Source organism: Hyla sarda, chromosome 5, assembly GCF_029499605.1.
Source record: "Hyla sarda isolate aHylSar1 chromosome 5, aHylSar1.hap1, whole genome shotgun sequence".
In the NCBI taxonomy this organism is placed as follows: domain Eukaryota; kingdom Metazoa; phylum Chordata; class Amphibia; order Anura; family Hylidae; genus Hyla; species Hyla sarda.
In genome coordinates, this window is record NC_079193.1 from 216,516,777 (window position 1) to 216,540,679 (window position 23,903).

The window sequence follows — 23,903 nt, forward strand, 5'->3', positions numbered from 1 at the left end:
AAAAAAATTCCAAAGTCCAAAGAAGCGTATTTTGGTAACTTTTTATAACATTAAAAAATGAATAAAAAGTGATCAAAAAGTCAGATCAAAACAAAATAAAATCACACCAATAAAAACTTCAGATCACGGCGCAAAAAATTAGTCCTCATACCGCCCCGTACGTGGCAAAATAAAAAGTTATAGGGGTCAGAAGATGACATTTTTAAACGTATAAATTTTCCTGCATGTAGTTATGATTTTTTCCAGAAGTGCGACAAAATCAAACCTATATAAGTAGGGTATCATTTTAACCGTATGGACCTACAGAATAATGATAAGGTGTAATTTTTACCGAAATATGCACTGCGTAGAAACGGAAGCCCCCAAAATTTACAAAATGGCGTTTTTTTTTCGATTTTGTCGCACAATGATTTTTTTTTCCGTTTCGCCGTGCATTTTTGGGTAAAATGACTAATGTCACTGCAAAGTAGAATTGGTGACACAAAAAATAAGCCATAATGTGGATTTTTAGGTGGAAAATTGAAAGGGTTATGATTTTAAAAGGTAAGGAGGAAAAAACTAAAGTGCAAAAACAGAAAAACCCTGAGTCCTTAAGGGGTTAACTTACCTTCCCCTTCGGTCCGGACTTGCTTCCCAGGGAATGGAACGTCGGAGAGCCGTCAGCCAATCACCGGCCGAGGCGGAACATCGCTGCGGCCGGTGATAGGCTGACGGCTGCCGAAGTTCACGTCCCCAGCGTAAGGCTGATGTCGGAACATGCGTTAGTTTATTATGTTTACCTTTTGCAGCCCAGGCATAGGGATACAGCATAGGGATACCGCACAGTATAGAATGTCAGCGCCGGCGGCCGCGACAAACACGAGGACGAGTAGAGCAGCGCTTGCGGGTGACTTGAGTAGTACCCCGATGGGGACAGTGCGGCGCTTGGCTAATAATTAATTTTGGGGGAGGGGGGTGAATACCATTATATACTGTGGAACCGCCATAAGTTACAAAAATACCGCGATACACATATGTGGCCATACCGCCCAGCCCTACTATACACAATTTTCAGTTCAGGTGAATCAATTTTCAACCGAAAGATCCTTTTACACCGACCAACAAAGCACCGATCAACTAAATTATTTCACCATCTCCCCCAATTTTTTTACACAAGGTGATGTGCATGTAAAAAGGTCTCAAAGGAGTACTTCAGCATTTATAACTAATACGTAAATGTAAAAACTTATACGCATATGTATTTCCAGCACTTCAATAGAGAATACATGCCCACCCCACGCTCCATGCAGCAGGGAGATTTGTGGCCCCGTTCTGGAGATCACAGGGATCCAAGAGGTTTGTTCCCTCTGATCAAACACTTATCTCATATCCTGTGGCTAGGGGATACATTTTTAAACACTAGGGTACCCTTTTAATACAGAGGAACCATAGCAGGTAGCTACCACAGCGCTAGTGTCTTATTGAGAAAACTTTAATTCTGAATCCCTTTAAGAAGAACATTTATTTGGTCACATTTCTCTAAATATGAGGTGACATTTATGTGTATATGTTGACAGGTTGTCGAACAGCTGTGAATGATTTAGTGTTCATCGTTGATGGGTCCTGGAGTGTAGGATATGCTGACTTTGACACCGCGAAGAACTGGCTGGTAAACATAACCAGTAGCTTTGACATTGGACCTACTTACACCCAGGTAGCTGTAGTTCAATACAGTGATCTACCAAGATTGGAATTTCACCTTGGGCAACATCGGACAAACCAACAACTTATCAATGCCCTGAAAGGCATGAAATACTTGGGAGGAAATACACAGACAGGACGAGCCATTAAATTTGCAACAGAGAATGTTTTTTCATCTTCTCAGAGGACGAATCTTGCTAAAAACAAGATTGCCATAGTAGTTACCGATGGCAAATCCCAGGACGATGTGGTGGAGATTGCTGCACAAGCCAGAGCACAAAACATTATTATGTTTGCCGTGGGAGTTGGCTCTGAAATCACCAAGTCTGAACTAGTGGCAATTGCTAATTCTCCATCCACTGACTATGTCTTGTATGCAGAGGACTACACCACCATAGACAGGATTAAAGAAACCATGCAACAGAAGATATGTGAAGGTATTGTCCATTATATAGATGTCATTTGTGGTGCTGACACATACATTAAACATCATAATAAATATGAATGAAAATGTATGCAAATGAGCATCTCATTGATAAAACTTTGCACTCCAAAATGCTGTCATCTAGGAACTAACAGGTAGGATCTGGTAAGCATTATATATATAGGGTTAAATGTTGTATGTTGAATTTGTAGGATGTAACAATTTAAGTGACAACATTTAAGTAATATGACAAGTGTATATGTCATATGTGCTTAGCTTTGTAGGTTACTATATTTTACAACATTGCCATAGATATATGATGGTAAATTGTATGCAAGAATTAGTTCATGACTGCAAGGAAAATATGCGTTATCATATTGCGTAGGTTTAGCTGGCTCATACTGTCTAATCTACACTTGCAATTTAAGATTCATATTACAGCCACAAAAATTACTCAATCCATTCAGTCCCCAAACCAGGGGCGGACTGACACCACCCAGGGCCCCCGGACCAAATAAAGCAAGGGCCCCCAGCAAGACTCCAGCCCTGGCCCCACCTCTGTCCCGCCCCTATTCCCGCCCAGTATGCCTTTGAATATTTGCCATAGAAAGGAATAGGGGGTGCAGTGCGCTTGAGCCTATGGGGTACTTTGAGGGATGGCAATGCAAATCACCTTAACTACACACAGGGGGAGATTTATCAAAACTTGTGCAGAGGAAAAGTTGTCCAGTTGCCCATAGCAACCAGTCAAATTGCTTCTCTCATTTTTCGGAGGCCTTTTCAAAAATGAAAGAAATGATCTGATTGGTTGCTATGGGCAACTCAGCAACTTTTCTTCTGGACAGGTTTTGATGAATCTCCCCCAAAGTGCCTTAAAACACTGAACTCCTTTTTATGCCAACTTGGGTTCTCTCTCTGTGATACCCAGTCCAACTTGGCTCCAGCCTCCACTCACCTTTAAAGAGGTACTCCGCTGGAAAACTTTTTTTTTTTAATGAACTGGTGCCAGAAAGTTAAACAGATTTGTAAATTACTTCTATTAAAAATTCTTAATCCTATACTACAAATTCTCTTCTATTTGGCATTTCATTTCTGTCACGGCCACAGTGCTCTCTGCTGACACCTCTGTCCATTTTGGGAAATGTCCAGAGCAGCATATGTTTTCTATGGGGATTTTCTTCTGCTCTGGACAGTTCCTAAAATGGACAGATGTGTCAGTAGAGAGCACTGTGGTCGTGACAGAAAAGAAATCCCAAATAGAAAAGAAATTGTTCTGTAGTATACAGCTGCTAATAAGTACTGAAAGGATTATAACATTTTAATAAAAATCATTTAAATATCTGTTTAACTTTCTCGTACCAGTTGATTAAAAAAAAATAATAATAAAGTTTTTCATAGGAGTACCTGCCTTTCACAGCTCACTACATGATGGCACAGTCAGATACTGTATATAACTCATATCTCTGACTGTGCCATCATATAGTGAGCGGTGAAAGGCAGGTAGAAAATAGCAACTAGTCCATTCATAAGCCACACACTTTACCTTTATTGCCTCCTGCTTGGGTGAGTCTGAGGCCTCTTAGATTTATTACAGAAATAGCACAGCAGCACAGAGTATTTCTGGAGGGAACTGTAGTGAGGCAGACTGAAATACTCTGTGCTGCTGGGAAGCCTACTCCATCTTCTATCTGCCTTTTACCGCCCCCTACATGATGGTACAGTCAGAGATATAAGTTATATTTCACATATAACTAAGTCAGACTGTTCCATCATGTAGGGAGCGGTGAAAGGGTAGAAGATACATACAACTATACAATTCATAAGCCACCTGGCCAGGCTAGCCTGTTTATGTGTCCATGCAGATGCCGACTGAGAAAGTTGGCAGAGAGATCAGGGCACTTTTTCGGCAGGGCTCTGTACACCGAGGACAAGCAGGGCTCTGTACACTGAGGACAAGCATGGCTCTGTACACCGAGGACAAGCAGGGCTCTGTACACCGAGGACAAGCAGGGCTCTGTACACCGAGGACAGGCGGGGATCTGTACACCGAGGACAAGCAGGGATCTGTACACCGAGGACAAGCAGGGATCTGTACACCGAGGACAGGCGGGCTCTGTACACCGAGGACAGGCGTGGCTCTGTACACTGAGGACAGGCGGGGCTCTCTACACAGTTCCGCTTATCCTCAGTGTACAGAGTCCTGTACACTGAGGACAAGCGGGGCCCTGTACACTGAGGACAAGCGGGGCCCTGTACACTGAGGACAAGCGGGGCCCTGTACACTGAGGACAAGCGGGGCCCTGTACACTGAGGACAAGCGGGGCCCTGTACACTGAGGACAAGCGGGGCCCTGTACACTGAGGACAAGCGGGGCCCTGTACACTGAGGACAAGCGGGGCCCTGTAAACTGAGGACAAGCAGGGCTCTGTACACTGAGGACAAGCAGCGCTCTGTACACTGAGGACAAGCAGGGCTCTGTACACTGAGGGCAAGCGGGGCCCTGTACACTGAGGAAAAGCGGGGCCCTGTACACTGAGGACAAGCAGGGCTCTGTACACTGAGGACAAGCAGGACTCTGTACACTGAGGACAAGCAGAGCTCTGTACACTGAGGACAAGCGGGGCTCTGTACATTGAGGACAAGCAGGGCCCTGTACACTGAGGAAAAGTGGGGTTCCGTACCTGAGGATAAGTGGCCCCTGTACGAGAGAGCGAGCGAGCAGGGTGGTGGGCGCACAGTGAGCTCCAACGTGGCGTTGCGGTGCTTATACGTGAGGTCACGTTACCCCCCACGGTGACGTGACCCCATGTGCCGCAGCGCCACACCGGAGTTCAAAGCGCATCTCCCAGGCAGCCACTGCGGTTCTCTTACAGGGCTGCCGTGGTTGTTTGGGAGATGCCAAACAGCAACCAGCAGCACCGTTCTCCGGGTCCGGGTGTGTGCCGGGCAATTAGATTTAAAGAAAATTATTTTATGTGGCAGGCAGTAGACAGCGGGCCCTTTCCCCCGTTCGGGCCTTCGGACGAGGGCTGAATGGACAGGCCTGTCAGTCTGCCCCTGCCCCAAACATTAATATTACTCACTTTGTGTCTGCACACAGTAGATAGGACTCCTTTGTGCCCACAACTAGAGATGAGTGAACTTCCAGTAATTCGATTCGTCACAAACTTCCCCGCTCGGCAGTTGCTGACTTTAGCCTGCATAAATAAGTTCAGCTTTCAGGTGCTCCGGTGGGCTGGAAAAGGTGGATACAGTCCTAGGAGAGAGTCTCCAGCCCACCGGAGCACCTGAAAGCTGAACTTATTTATGCAGGCTAAAGTCAGTAACTGCCGAGCCGAGAAGTTCGTGACAAATCGAATTACTGGAAGTTCGCTCATCTCTACCCACAACCAGTAGTAGGCCCCTGTGTGCCATCACACTGCAGATAAGCCCCTTTTCTACCCCCACATTCTGGTTTAAAGGGGTACTCCAGTGGAAAACATTTTTTTTTTAATCAACTGGTGCCAGAAAGTAAAACAGATTTGTAAATTACTTCTATCAAAAAATCTCAATCCTTCTAGTACTTATTAGCTGCTAAATACTACAGAGGAAATTCTTTTCTTTTTGGAACACAGAGCTCTCTGCTGCCATCATGAGCACAGTGCTCTCTGCTGACATCTTTGTCCATTTTAAGAACTGTCCAGAGTAGGAGAAAATCCCCATAGCAAACATATGCTGCTCTGGACAGTTCCTAAAATGGACAGAGATGTCAGCAGAGAGCACTGTGCTCATGATGTCAGCAAAGAGCTCTGTGTTCGAAAAAGAAAATAATTTCCTCTGTAGTATTCAGCAGCTAATAAGTACTGGAATTATTTTTTTAATAGAAGTCATTTACAAATCTGTTTAACTTTCTGCCAGCAGTTGATTAAAATAAAAAAGTTTTCCAACTGAGTACCCCTTTAACTAACTTTGTATTCCCACTCTAAAGTTAGGCTCCCACACTCTGCCCCACTCTGTAGTCAGTCCCCACACTGCTCTTTTTTGTGGTCAGGCACCACACTAGACCCCATTCTGTAGTTTCCTTTTGTAATTAGGTAAATCATTTTTTTTATAGAATTTCACAGAAAACTAAAACTCCCATTTCCCTGTTACTAATCTGACCAGCGGAGTCCTCTTCTGGATACAGCCCAGTGTAGACACTACTGTAACAGCCCTGCCCTAGGGAAGAACTCCTTCTTACTTATGGTGCCTGTAGGAAGTTGTATCGGCTTTGTGTATGTGTGCATGACACCTCAGGCAGTCTATATGAATGTACATGTCAATATAAACCATGTATATATTTTAGATTGTCTCTTTCCCAATTGAAAAAGCTATCTTTACCACTGAACAATTCCTATTAGGCACTTCTAACATTTACGTTTAAGTCAAAATGTAATATTTATAGAAGGTACCCAATAACGTCATCGTCCTCCTAGAATAAACACCCCAAGCACATGTCTATGTTAAACACCTGATGTAATGCAGTACACTATTAAATTATGAATGGTAATGTTGAAATGCAGCTCTTGTTTGTTTAACATTCATAAGTCACAGACCTGGTATATGCCCAGCTCCAGACATGTCAAAATATATAGTGAACATTACAGTAAAATTGCTCTATTAAATAGAAACACTTTAAAGGCTTAAAAAATAGGCTGGATGTGATCATCTTGACTGGCACTGCAGTAAATACGCTGGTCTTTTCCTGTGTCTGGGGTTTTCCTCTTCCCTGGGCATTGGTTGTATTATTGTAAAGTCTAAAATGTTAAGCTCTTCAGCATCGCATAATATGTGGGGCTGAATAGGATAACAATATTTTAGGTCAAACACCAACATATTTTCTGCAGGCAGTAGGTCCCATATTAAGTGGCAAATAGTGTTGGGCACGAATATTCACATTTCGAATGTTTATCACAAATTTGCGAATTTGCGAATATATTCGCTATATATTCAAAATTACGAATATTCACTTTTTTTTCCACATATGCGCATATGTTAATATTCGCATATTCCTTCTTTTCACTTGTGGGCCAATTAGAATGATGCAAATACACTTGTCAGAGGTTATCAACAACATCCCTAGCAACCAATAGTAAAGTTGTCCACCCCCTCACTGGTGTTTTCCTCGAATATGCAAATATTCACATTCGCGAATATTCACATTCGCGAATATAGGACGAATATTCGTCTATATATTCACGAAATATTGCGAACTGGAATATGGCCAATGCCGCTCATCACTAGTGGCAAAGTTACATTAAAACCTATAGAAAATATTTATTCCACAAATGTTCCAGAGATATTCCACGCAACTTTACTGACTCCCCTCGCATTGGTCCTTGCCCCTATTGAGGATTACACTCTAATACATTGGAGAAAAAAAAGTGTTTTTAACATTTGTTCACTAACAAAGAAATGATCAGACTATATAGGTTTATTTCAACCAGTGGTCTCAAATTATCTGGGGGCTGCTGGAGGTAATGGCTGGGTGAAGCTGAGCTGCATCAAGTATTCCATTAAAAAGAGTCATAGGCTGTGTCAAGGGATTATGGGAATTGCAGTTACTAACTTCAGTGCCCAGCATGCCCTGATACAGCTTATGGCTCTGCAGGTGACCTAAAACTACTACTCTCAGAATGCTGCACCATAACCTATACAGTACTACTATACAGTGCAACATGCTGGAAGTCATAGTTTAGGTCAGCTGCAGAGCCATAGGCTGTATCAGGGAATGCTGGGAGGTTACTAATTACGCCCTGATACATCCTATGGCTCTGGAGCTGACCCAAACCTATAACTCATGTTGTACACAAGTTGCACTGTGTTGCAGCCTGAAATCGTGCAGATTGAAGCAAACTCCGCTATTCTGGGGTTATTCTGGGGTTAGCAGTGTTTGAGTCCCCGAGTGCCTGACCTGTTAGTCCGCCCCTGTTAACTAGGCCTAAACATTACTCACAGGGCCTAGTAGGACAGTCTTTGACTGGTCTACCTAGCAGGAGCAGAGCTAAGAGGCTTCCTTACACTACACTGGTTACTACACCATCTGAGGAAAGATGGTTGGACTTCCTCAGCTTTTTTAGGAGTTTCTACATAGCAATGGACTAAAGCGAGCCATGTGACCATAATCTACTCCTCTTTTGCAAAAGCATCTGTGGTATGGCAGGGTGTGTGGTGCAGGGCAGATGTTGTTACCCTAGGGGAAGATGGCATTAACCCCTTGTATTCGTGACACCAGGGCATGGTTTAGGCACAGGGGCAATAATGACCCCGACGCCAAGTTACGGACAATGGTAGCTTTACCGATTGACAGATGGTACAGTCTATACAGTTCAGCCAGGGCCCAAGGGGGTGACCAGTGATTTCAGAGACCTTAATGGCTTGCAGGGACTTGCAGTGGTTTTGGACAATTTAGTGCAGGCCATGTTGACTTGACAATAGATGACAGTGACTGACTTGACTGGAGACAGACTAAGCTGTGACTTTAGCTTACTTGTAGACTTGCAACTTGTGGCTGTAGACTTGACTTGAGGTCTCCTATTCTCTGGACACACATAACAATGTTATTAGCCATAGTGTGCAGATCTCTCCATATTAGCTGTTCTATTTCCCTTGTAGCAGTAACATTACACTCAGAGCTGGTCCCTTCTCGCCCCTACCCTCCTTTCTGCCCAGGGCAAGACCATTGATGTGAAGAGGGGGAGCTCATATTACTGTTCAATAGATTTTAAGGCAGAAAAAATCCTCTCTCAGTCAAAGTAGTTTCAGTCAGAACAGGCTCACTGTTGTTTTGTCTGAGAGAGGCATCCTGCTGTTTTATAATCTGATAAGCAGCACAAGGGAGAAGCTTAGCTGATAATAAAAGATCTGTGCAGTATGACTAATAACATTATACAAGTCAGCCTTGCCTAGTATATAAATTCAAAGTTTTAATTGTGTAACATATTGCATAAGCAATACAAAAAACTATATGAAACAGTGCAAATCAGTACTATACAGCATTCCAGGAAAGGCGGAAACGTAATATTGGACACTAAACCACAGATCCTGCAGAAATACAATGGAAGTCTGCAATACTCCCCCTGGAGCTGTTCAGGTTTGTCCACATGTCAAAGCTTTTTAGGGGAAATGTATCATTTGTGATATTTTGCAGTTTTGCAGTTTCTCCTTATAGGGGTACTCCCACAATCCAGCGTTCTGAACACTTTGTTCAGAACACTTGGAGCAGGCTGCAGTGATCGTGACGTCATGGCCACACCCCTTGTAACGTCAAGTCACACCCCCTCCATTCATGTCTGCTGCGGGAGATAGCGCAGGCCCCAGTGGCAGGACCTCCGCAATCAGACATCTTATCCCCTATCCAAAGGATAGGGGATAAGATGTCTAGCAACAGAGTACCCCTTTAATGGCAGTTTTAATTGCACAAATTGTCTCAAGATGGATGATTAGTTTGCACAGTTTTTAATACACTTTTTTGAAGCCTGGTTTGTAGGCCACCTATTGAGTAGAGTTGTACAAGACTTAGACATTAAAGGAAAGACTCAAGTGGGCAAAAGAGCACATGAATTAGATCACTGAGCAGTGAAAAAAACATTTCCTGGTCACATAGATCCAGATTTCTGCTGCACTATATTGATGAGGGTCAGAATTAGGCTCTGTTCACATGGGAGAATGTCTGCAGGGACATTCCCTGGTCAGCAGAGTGTCGGAAGAACGTTCTAGGACCGTTTGGAAATGCGCCGCCTCATAGATGGCAATGCATTGCCATGCAGACTTTGGAATTTGAGTTTCCGCGCAAGAAACATTGGGCACAGAAATTCTGTTAGTACAGTGCAGCAGAATATCATTGGTATTAATGGGGCTCTGCTGCTACAGAATCTCCTTGCTGAATTCTAATGCGGAATTCTGCACGGAAATTCCATCGTGTAAACATATCCTTAGAGGCAAACAGCATTAATCAAACCCATCCTGTGAGGTGTAGGCTATTTAGGTTGGGGAGTTGACATTATAGTGTGGAAAATGTCTTTTGTCCCACCCTGGGTTGTCTGATACCTGTGGATGGACATCTAGACATTAGGGATTAGCTAAGCATTGAGGCCAACCGAGGTCATCCCTTTAGGGCTGCTAGTTCAGCTATGGCAGAAGGACAATGTCAGACATTACACCATGCCATTAGGGTTGGATAGTCATGAATTGGTTCTAGAAACATAATAGCAAGTTTTCCTTGCTTTCCTGGCCTTTATAGTTCTCACGTCATAATCTTACAGGGCATCTCTAGGATAATGCAAAGTGGGCAGATCAGCACTTATGAGTACCTCCATCTAATGTGCAGCAACTCCGAGAAGCGATCCTGTCCACTTCAGCAATATTCCTGCTAAAGGTTTCATCACCTAGTAAAATCTATCCTACAAGGTATTGCTGCAGCTCTGAAGGCCAAAGGAAGTCCAACAAGCTATTATAGGGAGGGTTTTTATCATTGTTCGTTCAGTATATATACATAGTACGCTGTGTCAGATGAGAGCACCCAGAAAATTCTAACAGCCCAGTCTATGATAATCGGGAACCCTGGTAATCCAGAAGAATTATGTAAATGTTTATGTACAGGTATGAAGGATATAGCAGCATTTTCTGTGCATACGGAATATGGAAACATTAGTTGTGCATTTAGTATGTGAAAGCATTATCTAAATGTATAGTAGTAAATAGTGGTAACATTTGTGTCTACAGAACAGTGGAATTTACTTAGTACATTATATAGCACCATTGTTTTGTATGTGCAGTACATGGCTGCATTATTTATGTCCCACATAATATTTTCTTTTTATTATTGGTGGTGGTGGGAGGAGGTAAGCTGAACTTTTGCATCAGGGCCAAATAGCCATTAGTTAAACTTTGAGGAGAATGGGCGGACTGATTTATGCTGGCCTGAAGGCTTTAGTAGCTGATACAATTATGTAAAAACCCAGACTCACATGTGAAAGCATGAAGTGAATACACAGCAGAAAACCACAACTGACTGCATTCCTCAGGCTAAAAGAACTAGACAAACTAAAAACAAAACTAGAAAAAAATGCTGTCTCAGCAAACGTGCTTCTACAATCCCACTAAGGTCAATTTTAAATGAGCCTCTTATGACCCCAAATCCCAACCATGGATTTAGTGAACTGAACGGACAGCATTATAGATCCCTGAGACCTCATATATCCAACATTCTATGATAAATATGTTTTTTTCTAGTTTCCATATCGAAAACATCTTAAAGTGTCCCTGTCATTAAAAAAAAACTTTTCACATATCGCACAAAGGTTTTGACCAGCCTGACTCTGGGTTCAGCCCCCTACCAATCATTAGACGCTCTCCATTGTAAGTCTATGGAGCTCAGCTACATGCTTCTTTCTACTCGATAACAATTGATTGTATCTATAATATCCTCTTTGGCTAGAGGAAAAAAGGTTTCTACACCAGCACAGATGGGGTTATTTACTGTAAGAGCAGTGATTAATGCATTTCTGGATAGTAATAATGTTACAGAAAGAAATCTTTCTCCCTAAAATGAAAATTGTCTTTCTCTGGATGAACACTTAAAGCGTACCTGTCAGATCACCAAAAAAATAAATAAAAACTGTTATATGTTGCTCAGTACCTCATCCTGATCATGTACATGTAATCTTTATGGCCGACATTTATCATTGTCTTTAGACTGTTTTTTGTGTCTACAAAAGGCACAAAAAGGCGCGAGCAGGGTTTAGTTGTGACTTTTTTACGCCTTTTTGTTTACACATTTCTGCTGATTTTGAGTTGCTATCCACTGATTTTGGCAACACACATGATATGGAAGGAATTTATGAACTGCGCCTATTTGTAAAAATGCGCAAAAAAGGCGCAAAGCCACTGAAAAGTCTCTAAAACTACACCAGCCCAGACTTAGCTTTTTGGTGTATGTGAAGAGAGAATTTATCAAATGCTCTGTGACCATTTAATAAATGTGGTGCCCCTACACATTACCAGCACACAAAAAAAGGGGTAGAAAAATGCTTCATTACACCTACAATGGTAAATGTGGGCCTATGTGTCTATGACCAATATTTCTCTTAGAATTCACTTTATTTACTTGGAGTGATTGCAAAGTGAAAGTACTTTTCATTTACAGCAGGGGGCGGGTGCTCATGTGATGACCACTCCCATTCCTTCACTGCTCTGAGAGTGGTAACCCTTTCCTTTCTGATTTTCACACACACTGTGGGGGAGATTTATCAAAACCTGTGGAGAGGCAAAGTTGCCCAGTTGCCCATAGCAACCAATCAGATCGCTTCTTTAATTTTTTCACAGGCCTTGTTAAGAAGGAAAGAAGCGATCTGATTGGTTGCTATAGGCAACTGGGCAATTTTCCCTCTCCACAGGTTTTGATAAATCTCCCCCTGTGTGCCTACAGCTTTTGCAAAACTACAGCTCCCAGCATGCCCACACATCCTACGAGTTGTAGTTTTGCAACAGCTGGAGGCATATGATTGGTAAAACTGATTTTCAGTAGTGTCGCTGCAGGCTGTGTTCCTCCACCTGTTGTACAACCACAACTCCCAGCATGCCCACACATCATTTGGCTGTGCAGGCATGCTGGGAGTTGTAGTTTTGCAACAGCTGGAAGCATATGATTGTAGTCCCCCTGTAACACACATACACATTTACTTCATATATTCACAGATATATACACATACATATATATCCACACATACACACACATATATACATGCAGGGACAGTTACTTTTTAAACAAGAAAATCCTCCATTCAGTCTTCTGTCTCCTGCTCAGTCACGGCAGCAGTGTGCTTCTGCCCCTCCCCCTTCTCTTCACACAGCAGACAGTGAGGGAGCCAAGAGTAGTGGGCTTCTGCGCCTCCCCCCCCCCCCTTCTCTTCACACAGCAGGCAGTGAGGGAGCCTGTGCTTCTGTCCTCCCCCCTTCTCTCCACAGGAGCACACAAGCAGCAGCTTTAGACCTGCAGACCTATCAATCATGAAGTGAGTCTATGATGTAGGTGATGACAAGTGGACACAGCAGGACTAGTATGTATCCCTGGAGGCAGGGGGCGGGGGCAGTTCTTTAGCTTTTTCAGTATGAAATACTGACATTTTGTTAATGAAAGCAATTGTAAAACCTATTGGTTTTCCATGCTTTACAACATATCAAAAGTTTTTATATCTGACAGTGCCCATTTAAGGGTCATAGGCTGAACTGGAAGTGACATATGTCTTTTTTTTCAGCCTTACAAACTACTTTCAATTCACTTACACCTCATTTACCTAATAAACTGTAGGACAGTTCTTGTAGGACAAATATAGTATAAAAGGTAGTTCACATTGTGAGAGTCACATCCAAGTCTAAGGTGTGTATTCCTTATTCTCCCTACCCTAATAAAAGCTTTAATAATTTGAAAGTGTTTAGCTCTTTCTCTTTTTTTTTATGTTTTTAACTCTTTGATTATTGAAGAAAAATGTGAATGTGTTTGGTTCCTATTGGCCTCAAACCTGGTACATGGTGCCAGTAAGTTATGGTTGGTTGTGATTTATTTATGAGGGAAGGACAGAGTGGTGGAAATGGAATAACTTATCACACTAGCACCCACGTTATGTGTAAGGAAGATGGGGGAAATTCATCAAAACTTGTCCAGAGGAAAAGTTGCTGAGTTGCCCATAGCAACCAATCAGATCGCTTCTTTCATTTTTTTGAAAAGGCCTCTAAAAAGTGAAAGAAGCGATCTGATTGGTTGCTATGGGCAACTCAGCAACTTTTCCTCTGGCCAGGTTTTGATAAATCTCCCCCAATACATGTGTGTAAATGGCAATGACAATTAAAGCAATTAAGAAATGAAAGCTGTTATTTTAATTGTAATCTAATAACAGTATAAAGGTTTTGATAATGCAACACCAATACTGTAACACTACAACACTCAGTATGCTATTATTTTGTAGTGAAACAAGAGTATATTATATGATGAATGACATAAAGTACTTGTAATATGTTTTTTTCTACAGAATCAGTGTGTCCTACTCGGATACCTGTGGCATCACGTGATGAAAAAGGCTTTGAGCTGCTTGTGGGAATGAAAATTCATAAAAAAGGTCAAATAATAATAGGATCACTGACTTCGGAAAAAGCCTACCTTCTTACCCCCGATGTTGATGTAACTGAAAATACCAGGTGCAAAATCATATTAAAATGTGTATTGTTTACCTCAGTCAGCAGGGAAGGGTGGAGCAGGGAGGAGGCATGCATGCTGCAGCTCAGAACAGCCTCTTGAACTCTAGAGCTCTGAGCATAATCTAAATCTGACAAATCCCCTTAAAAACATTTGAACCTTTGTTGTATAACCTGAAAAATAACTGTATTATGAGATAAGAGAAATGCATTGAAGGCATTAATCTGTCCCTTCTACACATCTATTTCTCCACACTCTAGAAAGACCTGCCCAGACTACTGAATCTCCTGACAACATGCCATTTGATCCTGGTAGCCCATGCAAATTGCTTCTGTTGCTGTTTCTTCCACAGGCAGCCAATTGGTAGCCTGACCTGTTTCTGTTCTCCTCCCGTATGTGCTATACAGCTGTCACTAATAGTTTATCAGGTTCTGCTAGAAATGCTGGGTTACTACTCTCAGTCTTAGCTTGACTAAGAATACATTATAACCTTTGTTCTGGTCCTGTCTGATTTATGTATTCTGTTCACTCTGCCTTAAGCCACCCTGTTACCGTGTCCTGTATCCAAGTAGTTGTCTTGTGGTTTGACCTAGCCTGCTCTTGGACTCTCCTGTTTACCACATCTGATACTTGTTCTACAAACCCATGTCTACTCCTTCAAATCCTGTGTCACAACTTCTTGTTCATGGATCAACGTCCTGCCCTTATCTGGTACTTCTTGTACAGTCTACTGTCTACTTCTGCAAGCCCTGTGTCCATGTCTGCATGTTCTGTGCCCTCAATTTCACTCTTATTTAATAATTGTTATTCTCCAGTCCATAGCCCACACCTGCCAAGCTTGTGTGTGCATATTTCTGTGCTTATTTGGTACTTATTCAATATTCTTGCTTCTGGGGACCCACATTCTAAAATCCTACATCACATTCCTGTCTTCATGCTGTTGTCTGTGTTCCTCCTTCATCCATAAACCTGGTATTGTTACCATGTTCCATTCCTGTTTCACTTCCCTGTTCTTAGTGTTTGTGCTCCTGTCTGCCCCATCATCTGGATACCTACTAGTGACTATTCTGGGAGCCATGATCTGTGCATACTTTCCCTTAAACTCTGCACTCTAGTCTAGTCAGTTGTAACAGCTGGTGGTGTGGATCCGCTGTACCTGTGTGGACGATGGCGTGAGCCGCACCAGGAAGCGGAGTCTAAGGAGCCGCTGGTTTTCACCGGATGCACTTGCGGCGGCAGGCGGCTCCCAGGTCGCTACCCCTGGTACGACTCATTCACAAATGCAGCCGAGGTGATGCGAGGCACAGAAGGAAGAGACTTACTCAGAGTCGGGGACAGGCTGGTAGGTCAGGGCTGGCGGCAAGGAACTGTGGTCAGAAAACGTAGCAAGAGAACTGGTACATGGAATAGCAGGTTACACAGGGAACGCTTTCTCAAAGGCAACAGGGCACAAAGATCCGGCAGGGAACAGGAGGAAGTGCAGGGTTAAATAGGGTTCGTTCCAAGGAAACACTAATCAGTGGTGCAGCGACCCTTTAAATATCTAAGAACCGGTGCGCACGCACCCTAGGAGGCGGATATGAGCGCGCCAGCCACCAGGGAGAACAGAGGAAGCAGGAATACGGCGGGGCAGGTGAGAACCGGCGGACCAAGCCCTATCGCATCACATCATGTGAAACGCATTGCGGTCCATGCAGGGAGTAGGGCAGAGAGTGCGCCAATGGCCAGCAGCACTACATGTAACATCAGTGCCAAATTAGTAGCATCCAAAAGAACCCACACCTTGGCCAGAGACTGCTTAGTGTTATAATGCTTGCTTCTGTTTAATGTTCTCTGGTGCTTTAATACATACAGGCAAATGTCACAACCCTATAATGGTAGAAATGACTTTAAAATAAATAAAGGGGTAACTATATAAATAAAGGAAGCAATATTTTAGTATCACCAATTCTGTATTTATAGATGAGTGCTTATTTCTAGGAGTGGTGTTTAGCCATTAAATACTGGTATTTGCTTTACAGAGAAATATTTCCGGAAGGCCTCCCTCCCTCCTACGTCTTTGTGGCAACCATACGTTTAACGGCTCCCGAAACACAGGAAGTTGTTGACCTGTGGAGAATATTGTCCAAATCTGGAGAGGTCCAGGCAGCTGTGACTTTAGATGGCAGAGACAGTTCAGTGAGCTTTACTGTAACAAAAATGAATGAAAATAATCAAGTAATAACGTTCAAAGATTCAAAATTAAAGGTAAAGACAACGATGCCCCATAAAACGATTACTGAGCTTACATTAGGAAAAGATTTTTAATAATACTCACACAAACTAATACAAATGCAAATGTTATAACCATTTAAAAAGTATGTTTGATCCACACAATGACTTTGTGACAAGGCCCAGGCATTATAAACTGGCTGATGTTTAACATACTGGACAAATACTACTAACTGATGATGAAATATGTTACTGACTAAATAACTCATTTAACCTTTTAAAGGGTATTCCAGTTTTTTGTTAAAAAAAAAAATATCTTGCTAGGGCCACAGGCAAATAGAAAAAAAAGCCATACTCATGTAGCCCTGGTCCCTGGCAGCGTCCTTTCAGCTCTGTTTATCCCCCTGACCTTATTTCTTCCTGCTTCTGAGACAAGCACTTGGTTCAGGACCTGCAAATTCAGCCAATCACTGACCATGGTGTCCTGTCTTGACCAATGATTCATTGAGCTGGCAGTTTTTTCCCATCTCGGCTCGGTGCTAGGTAAGTTTGGCTTTATTTTCTATTATTTCCCTACCCCATTATTATGATTTTTTTTTCTTACAAATGCTAGAACACCCCTTTTATTTTTAGGTAAAATTTTCTAATTCACAGTGGTTCTATAAACACAAAATGGTAAATAGAACAAACTACATTTCTTTTTATTTGACATGAACTGAAATCATGCAAAAATGATTGCAGTTACGCAAAAATTACTTTTATATTATATTTTTCTTCAGGTATTATTTGATGAGAGATGGCACCAGCTGAAGATACTAGTGAAAAGTAAAAGTGCAGTCTTATTTCTAGACGATTCTCTTATTGAGAAAAGGACCCTGGAAGAAATTGGACCAATTTTTATCAATGGCAAAACTCAAGTTGTAAAGAAAGAGAAGTCAAATCAGTCAGTTACTGTAAGTATGGTTACATATGTAGACTATTATTCTATTTACAGTGTAGAAAATATATATATATATATATATATATATATGTATACATTTCCTCCGGTCTACGTAATGCTCATTAAATACATGCTCAAGTGGCTGCTAAGAGTCGTGTAAACAAAAAAGTGATAAAATAACAATAGTACAAAGCAACACGGCATATCTATACAAAAGCATTAGAATCATATCAGTTGTAAGTTATAAGTATCCATTTAATATAAGTATCTGTGGTGCTCGGGGATGAGGGGTGAACAGGGGTGTTGCAGTGTAGTGTTGCTGGGTATAGGATTAACTCTTGATTATCGTGATGCCAGGGTGCGGGTTTCCTCAATGTATATATATGTCCTACTGCCACCCGTCCCAGGAACGATAGGGAGGAATAAAGGATTGTCCACAGCTGGAATTGTATTGAACTTGGAATAACTTTACTGCAGATTTTATGCAGGATGCAATTAACAACTGTCTTTACAAGAGGACCGGAATTTAGGCTTCTCACAGGTTGGCTGGGACCTTGTAGGGAATAGGCTTTGAATCCTTGCTTTATGCTGTTCCACTGAATTTAGGGGTATATTTTAGGTTCAGTAGTCACATAGGATTTTAGGATGGAGTTGGATAAACTCACGGTTTAGTATGCGGCTGAAATTGGTAGGCTTTAGGCCTAATTTGCTTGTAAAATTGTACAGAGCTCTGCTCGCTCTCATGTCCCGGAGGAAAGAGAGCGATCATTGGATACAGCGCCCTTATATCTGAAGGGGGCAGGCTCAAAGCTTATTGGTTCCCTAAACCTGTCAGTCCTAGTACAAAGGATTGTGGTTATAACACATGACCTAGTCACATGACCAGAAGGTCCTTAACCTCCAATACAACACAAATATCATTGATCACGTGACCTAAGGTCCTGTACATTACTTACACTACATTATAATATATTAAATATATACAATTTTAAGAACACTAGGAGGCGACTAGGGACTATCCCACCAGGAGAGCCCTATCAGCATGAGGAACTCTGACTATGGGGACTTACAACCAAAGGTACGGGATCGAGTCCAGAATCGGGACACTACATATCCATTTAATTTCTCTGTTGTATTAAATTCATTTATCTTTTTAGTGGGGAATAAAAAGAGAAATGAAGTGGATACTTGAATTAAATGCTAATTATCCACTCCGTATTAATGATGGATAGGATTTCAATGCTTTTGTATAGAAATGCAGGGCTGCTTTGTACCATTTTTTTATCACTTTTTGTGTACATGTCTCTTAGCAACCGCTTGAGCATGTATTTAATGAGACCCATTACGTAGGCCCGAGGAAGCTCCCGAGGGGCGAGAAATGATTGTTGTCTATTATTCACCCTCACACATCCTTTACCTTATTGCCAGATGTTTTATGAAATAACGATAACAAGACTTATCAAAATTTTAAGAGCCGCAAGTTGTTTTCCTCTGTCTACTAGTGTGCATTAGACTTTTTTCTCTGTTTGCTAAGCCCCGCCGCAAAACTTTGGCAGGCGTGCAGTCATAGAACGCTGTGTCTCCTAATTACGAGGATGAGCTACCCGTGAGTTACAGCTTATAGGTAGAGGGATAGTCAAAGATCTCAAGAGCCACAGCGGATAAGCAAGGGTGCGTGCCAGGATGTGGCACTTGAGCAGTTTGGCACCATCTTCATGACACTTTATTGAGAAATAAAAAGGTGATTTTATAAGTCTGGCAACCACCATCAGCTCCAGGAAAGGTACAATTTGCTTTTATACCTTAACAGCTATCCAATGGGGCCTACAGCTTTTGACAGATTCCCTTTATAAATTCTAATGCGCCTTAATGGGGTAGTCCAGTGCTGAAAAATGTATCCCCTATGCTAAGTATAGGGGATAAGTTTCAGATCACGGGGGGTCTGACCACTGGGGCCCCTTGTGATCTCCTGTACTTGGCCCCAGCTCGCTGGCCAGATAGCAGGTGTCAACCACCGCACGAAGCGGCGGCCGACATGTCCCCTCAATACATCGCTATGGCAGAGTCGGAGATTGCTGAAGGCAGCACTCCGGCTCTGCCATAGAGTTGTATTGAGGGGGCTTGTCAGCCGCCGCTTTGTGCGGGGTTCCACACGCCCCCTTCCCGCGGGCTGCCGGGGACCCGTACAGGAGATCGCGAGGGGCCCCAACGGTAGGACCCCCCACGATCTGAAACTTATCCCCTATCCTTAGGATAGGGGATAAGTTTTTCAGCACTGGATATCTCCTTTAAAGTAGTTAAGATGGAAGAAAAATATGAAGGGCACAAAATGACCCAAAAGGAATGAAAGCAAGTATGATTATTGAGAATATAATTGCCACAATACAAAACTTTCTTTTTAGAAATCAATTAATAATAGCTTAAATCTGCTGTATGTTTAGATGGAGATACAGAAATTAAGATTGTACTGTGATCCAGAGCAAAGTGAAAGAGAGACGGCCTGCGAAATTTACTCTGTGGTGAGTGTTACTACTTTGTGTTACAACTTCTTAAAAAGTTGTTTCAAACAAGTTTCCTACATTTATAGCCTAGGTGATTCCTAACATATTTGTAAATCATTTCATTTACTAAACTCCTTACTCCCAAAAAAAGCTCCAAAGTCTTGGCCACTAGGTGTCTCTGTTTCCTGCAATCTGTGGTCTACTGCCTGTTGTTAGGGGAGTTCCATCTCTAGCAGCAGAGAAAGGGGCTCAGGAAATGAAATGCTATGCACAGGAAAGAGGAAGAGAGCTGGGGTTGTGTACCTACAATCTGTTAGTCTTTCTGCGTCCTCCAGAGAATACACACTGTTTCTAAATTCAAGGCTTCCCTCTAATCTCTAATCCCCCCCCCCCAAAAAAAATATTCGCAAAAAAGTCACATGTGGTCAGAGATTTATCAAGTGCGAAAGTAAAAAAAAAAAGTCGCATTGCATGAAAAAACCTAACAAATTTACTCCTTCTCAAACATGGAGCAGAAAAAGCCACTACAAACAAATAAATAAATAAATTGCTTACGTGCAACAAATTTATCAACAGGCTGCAGTTGATAAATAAGTCGCATGTAAGCAAAAAAATTGTAAGGAAAAAATAACTAAAAAAAGGAATACATAAGCAAACATTGATAGATGTTCCCTATAGTTGCCATAGTTGATCATTTAACCCCAGCCCCACAAAACACCATAGCACAGGGAATGCCCACAAAATGCCCAAGAACAACCACCCTTCACCACTGGTCCCATCTGTGTAAATACCAAAGTAAGGTAGTTTCATCCTTAGATTTGGGGGAGGTCTAACTTGTAACAATTTTACTTTTTCAAAGTTTATTTATTTATTTTCTTTTCTTTTTTTTTTTACCAGGACGATCCCAGGGTAAGTACAAGATGAACATTTTATGAATATTCTCGATTTATACATAAACCTAAAAACACTTTGGGGGGATTTATCAAAGCTGTCTATTTTGTGCATCAATATAGACCAACCTACAGAGCGTTAGGCCGGTCTATTGTGTGCTTAATTTATCATATGTCGCACGGCTCTTGATAAATTCTGCGCACGCACTTCGGGGTCTACGGTTTAGACTGTATTTAAACCTGCTCCAGCATGGCCTGACATTTCAGCGTACTTTAGGCCGATGCGTCTTTTCACCGAATAGTCGCTATTGATAAATTCAGCATCAATGCATTTTTCAGTCCAAAATAGACTAGAATGCATCATGTTCTGGAAACCCTCTAAAGCAAAAGTCGTGAAAAAGTCGCACGTATATAAACTGCAACTTTCTGTGCGACAATTTTAGATGGGAAAAACCAGTCTGAAGCCATTGATAAATTTCCCCCAATGGGTGTATTTTAACATGAAATTGCAAACATATGATATGTTTAAGTTTATATGGTTATTAAAGGGAACTAACAACCTGTCTATTCAGGTTAGTGGGTTTGATCAATCTGTCAGTTTCCCTTTAATTATTATTATTATTATTTTTTTTATAGTGTCCACTTGAGAGAGTGCCAACCTCTGCTTGTCAGTGTCCAGAAGGTCAGCCAGGGTCACCAGGAATTGCAGGACCAGAGGTGCATTTTTTTTATTGTTGATGTGTTGCTGTAAAATAAAGTATAGAAATTATTTAAAATTATTCTCATGATTTATAGGGAGACAAAGGACCTGTAGGAGAGAGTGGAATTCCAGGACCTGAAGGGAAACCTGTAAGTAACACCCTTGTGTGTACAGTAATACTATGGCATACAATTCCTGCCACAGGACTGCATATGAAGGTATAGAATAGCATAAGTGGGATGGTGAAAGTAGTTATTCAAGAATATTCAATGTAGTTTAAAACAGGTTATGTGCAACACAGTGATCCCTCAACTTACAATGGCCTCAGGTTGCAATATTTTCAACATACAATGGTCTTTTCTGGACCATTGTAACTTGAGACCTGACACAACATAAAATGCTACAGACAGTCAAGATCTGTGAAACATGTCAATGGCTGGAAGAACCGACCAATCAAAATGGGCATTCACTGGTAAAACCCCTGTATTACTGAAGTGCACGCACTGACTGGCTGCCTGGTTAGCGCCTCTCTACAGTACATGGAGGTACTACATGTTCTGTACTCCTCCTTACCTAAGCCAGGATTAGCTGCTCCCTTGGATACCAGGTGAGGGCGGCTCTGTTTTACTTTTTTGGGACATTGTGTACTGTATGACTCTGAAGAAGCTCCTGTTCTCTACATAAACAGTGGTTTACAGCTCCCAGCAGATCTTTCTTACTTTTATATGTAAGGACTTGCTTCATCTGTATTAGTTATCTACTTATTTTTCTTTAATCCTCAATTTTTCCTATTCTTGGATTGGATGACATTTTGGGGGCTTCAGAATCCATTGTCTGATTTCCATAGAGTTATGGTCTCAACATACAAGCATTTCAACATACAATGGTCATCCTGGAACCAATTAATATTGTACACTGAGGGACCACTGTATCTGCAGTAAATAGGAACCCTGCACTTTGTACTACTAAAACATTCTAATTTAAAAAATATTGTAGTAATGTCCTAAGAAAAAATACAGATTTCTATGGACCATACTGTAGTATAGAATTTCTGTTTTCAGGGTTTACCAGGGCCTCAAGGACCACCTGGCATACCTGGCTCTCCAGGAGAAAAGGTATGTTTTCTCTATATCTGTATCAGAACAATTTAAGGGTACTCCGCCCCTAGATATCTCCAAGCTGGCATAGATTTCTAAGGCTGCTGCACGGGTAGCCTTACAAGTGCCTAGATTTATCAATATGTGTGTACCACTTGATAAATCCATTGCGATCTTACATGGGCGGGGGTCTATTTATGACCAGCATATTAAATGTTGGTCATAGTTAATTCCCCAACTATGCTTTGAATGTTTTAAAACTTTTTTCGTAGAACTTGGATAAAATATTTCCTGTGGGCATGATTAAAACATAGCATTTAACCTTTTGATTGATTATGTAATGTAGTGAAATATATTGGCATCTGCTTTGGTCTTTTTTAAGGGTACACAGGGGCCACCTGGATTCAACGGTGATCCTGGCCCACCTGGAGTTCAGGTAAGGTGTATTGGAGTAATTTTTTTTATACAGAATGATTGATGATTTGCTAATGCTTAGTAATGACTTTTTCTTATACACTCAATAAACAATTGTTGGTATAAAAAAATCTAATGACTCCACTAGTATATACAGGATAGACAAGCATTAATTGGTAGCTAATTTACTATAAATATATTAGCAGGTTAATATAATTCTATTTCACTATGTATTGAAAGACTAATGTAAACTATAATAATTAGTAATAACCATCCTTGATTTTTATAGGGACCACCTGGAATGCATGGTGTACCAGGCCCGATAGGACCCAAGGTAATAAAAAAATTTGAATTGTCATTTGCAGCTTTGCTACATCAATACTGTGTAATGTTGGAGACTAAGGCTAGGTTCACACGCCCGTTGCCCCCCGTCCAGATTTTCTCTGGTTATTGCCTCCTAAACAGACCACTCTACTTACAGATGCAAACTGGTGCAAAGGGATGCCATTTAGTGGCATCTTTTTGCATCAGTTTTCAATCCCTTAGTATCAGCCACCTACAGATTCCCACAGCCGGGACTGCTACCACACCCATCATGGAACAGACTCCTTTCCATGATGTGAGTAGTAATTCCCCTGGCTGCGGGAGTTTGCGGGGGCTGGGGAGGCTACATTAGTGCTTGTACTACTACCCCATCATGGAACAGAGTCTGTTCCATGTTGGAGGTCGTAGTACAGGGGCTGAGGGATTGATCGCACTGGGTCTCACTTTTGAGTCAGAAGTTATTAAGCAGAGGAGCGTGCGGCATGCTCCGCAACCCGGCGATGTACATAGT

The 23,903-nt window shown here is 41.8% G+C and overlaps 1 protein-coding gene and 1 long non-coding RNA gene across 4 annotated transcripts in view; one reads left to right on the forward strand and one right to left on the reverse strand.

Annotated features, from left to right (window-relative positions):
- Nucleotides 1-23,903, reverse strand: part of LOC130273793 (uncharacterized) — a 131,333-nt gene that overhangs the window by 78,320 nt on the left and 29,110 nt on the right. The window contains exon 3 of one of the 3 annotated variants that reach the window (XR_008844125.1): nt 16,139-16,503. The exons of the other annotated variants lie outside the window; for them this stretch is intronic. This is a non-coding gene — a long non-coding RNA (uncharacterized LOC130273793). Of the gene's footprint in view, nt 1-16,138; nt 16,504-23,903 lie in introns of those variants that run through there. 3 annotated transcript variants of the gene reach the window in all.
- LOC130273790 (collagen alpha-1(XXI) chain-like) overlaps nt 1-23,903 on the forward strand; it is a 98,006-nt gene that overhangs the window by 12,699 nt on the left and 61,404 nt on the right. Inside the window, exons 3-13 of the mRNA XM_056521120.1 lie at nt 1,557-2,117; nt 14,152-14,317; nt 16,337-16,562; nt 17,306-17,479; nt 19,908-19,985; nt 20,865-20,876; nt 21,494-21,574; nt 21,653-21,706; nt 22,619-22,672; nt 23,037-23,090; nt 23,358-23,402. Coding sequence (XP_056377095.1) covers nt 1,557-2,117; nt 14,152-14,317; nt 16,337-16,562; nt 17,306-17,479; nt 19,908-19,985; nt 20,865-20,876; nt 21,494-21,574; nt 21,653-21,706; nt 22,619-22,672; nt 23,037-23,090; nt 23,358-23,402 — 1,505 coding nt within the window. The remainder of the gene's footprint in view (nt 1-1,556; nt 2,118-14,151; nt 14,318-16,336; nt 16,563-17,305; nt 17,480-19,907; nt 19,986-20,864; nt 20,877-21,493; nt 21,575-21,652; nt 21,707-22,618; nt 22,673-23,036; nt 23,091-23,357; nt 23,403-23,903) is intronic.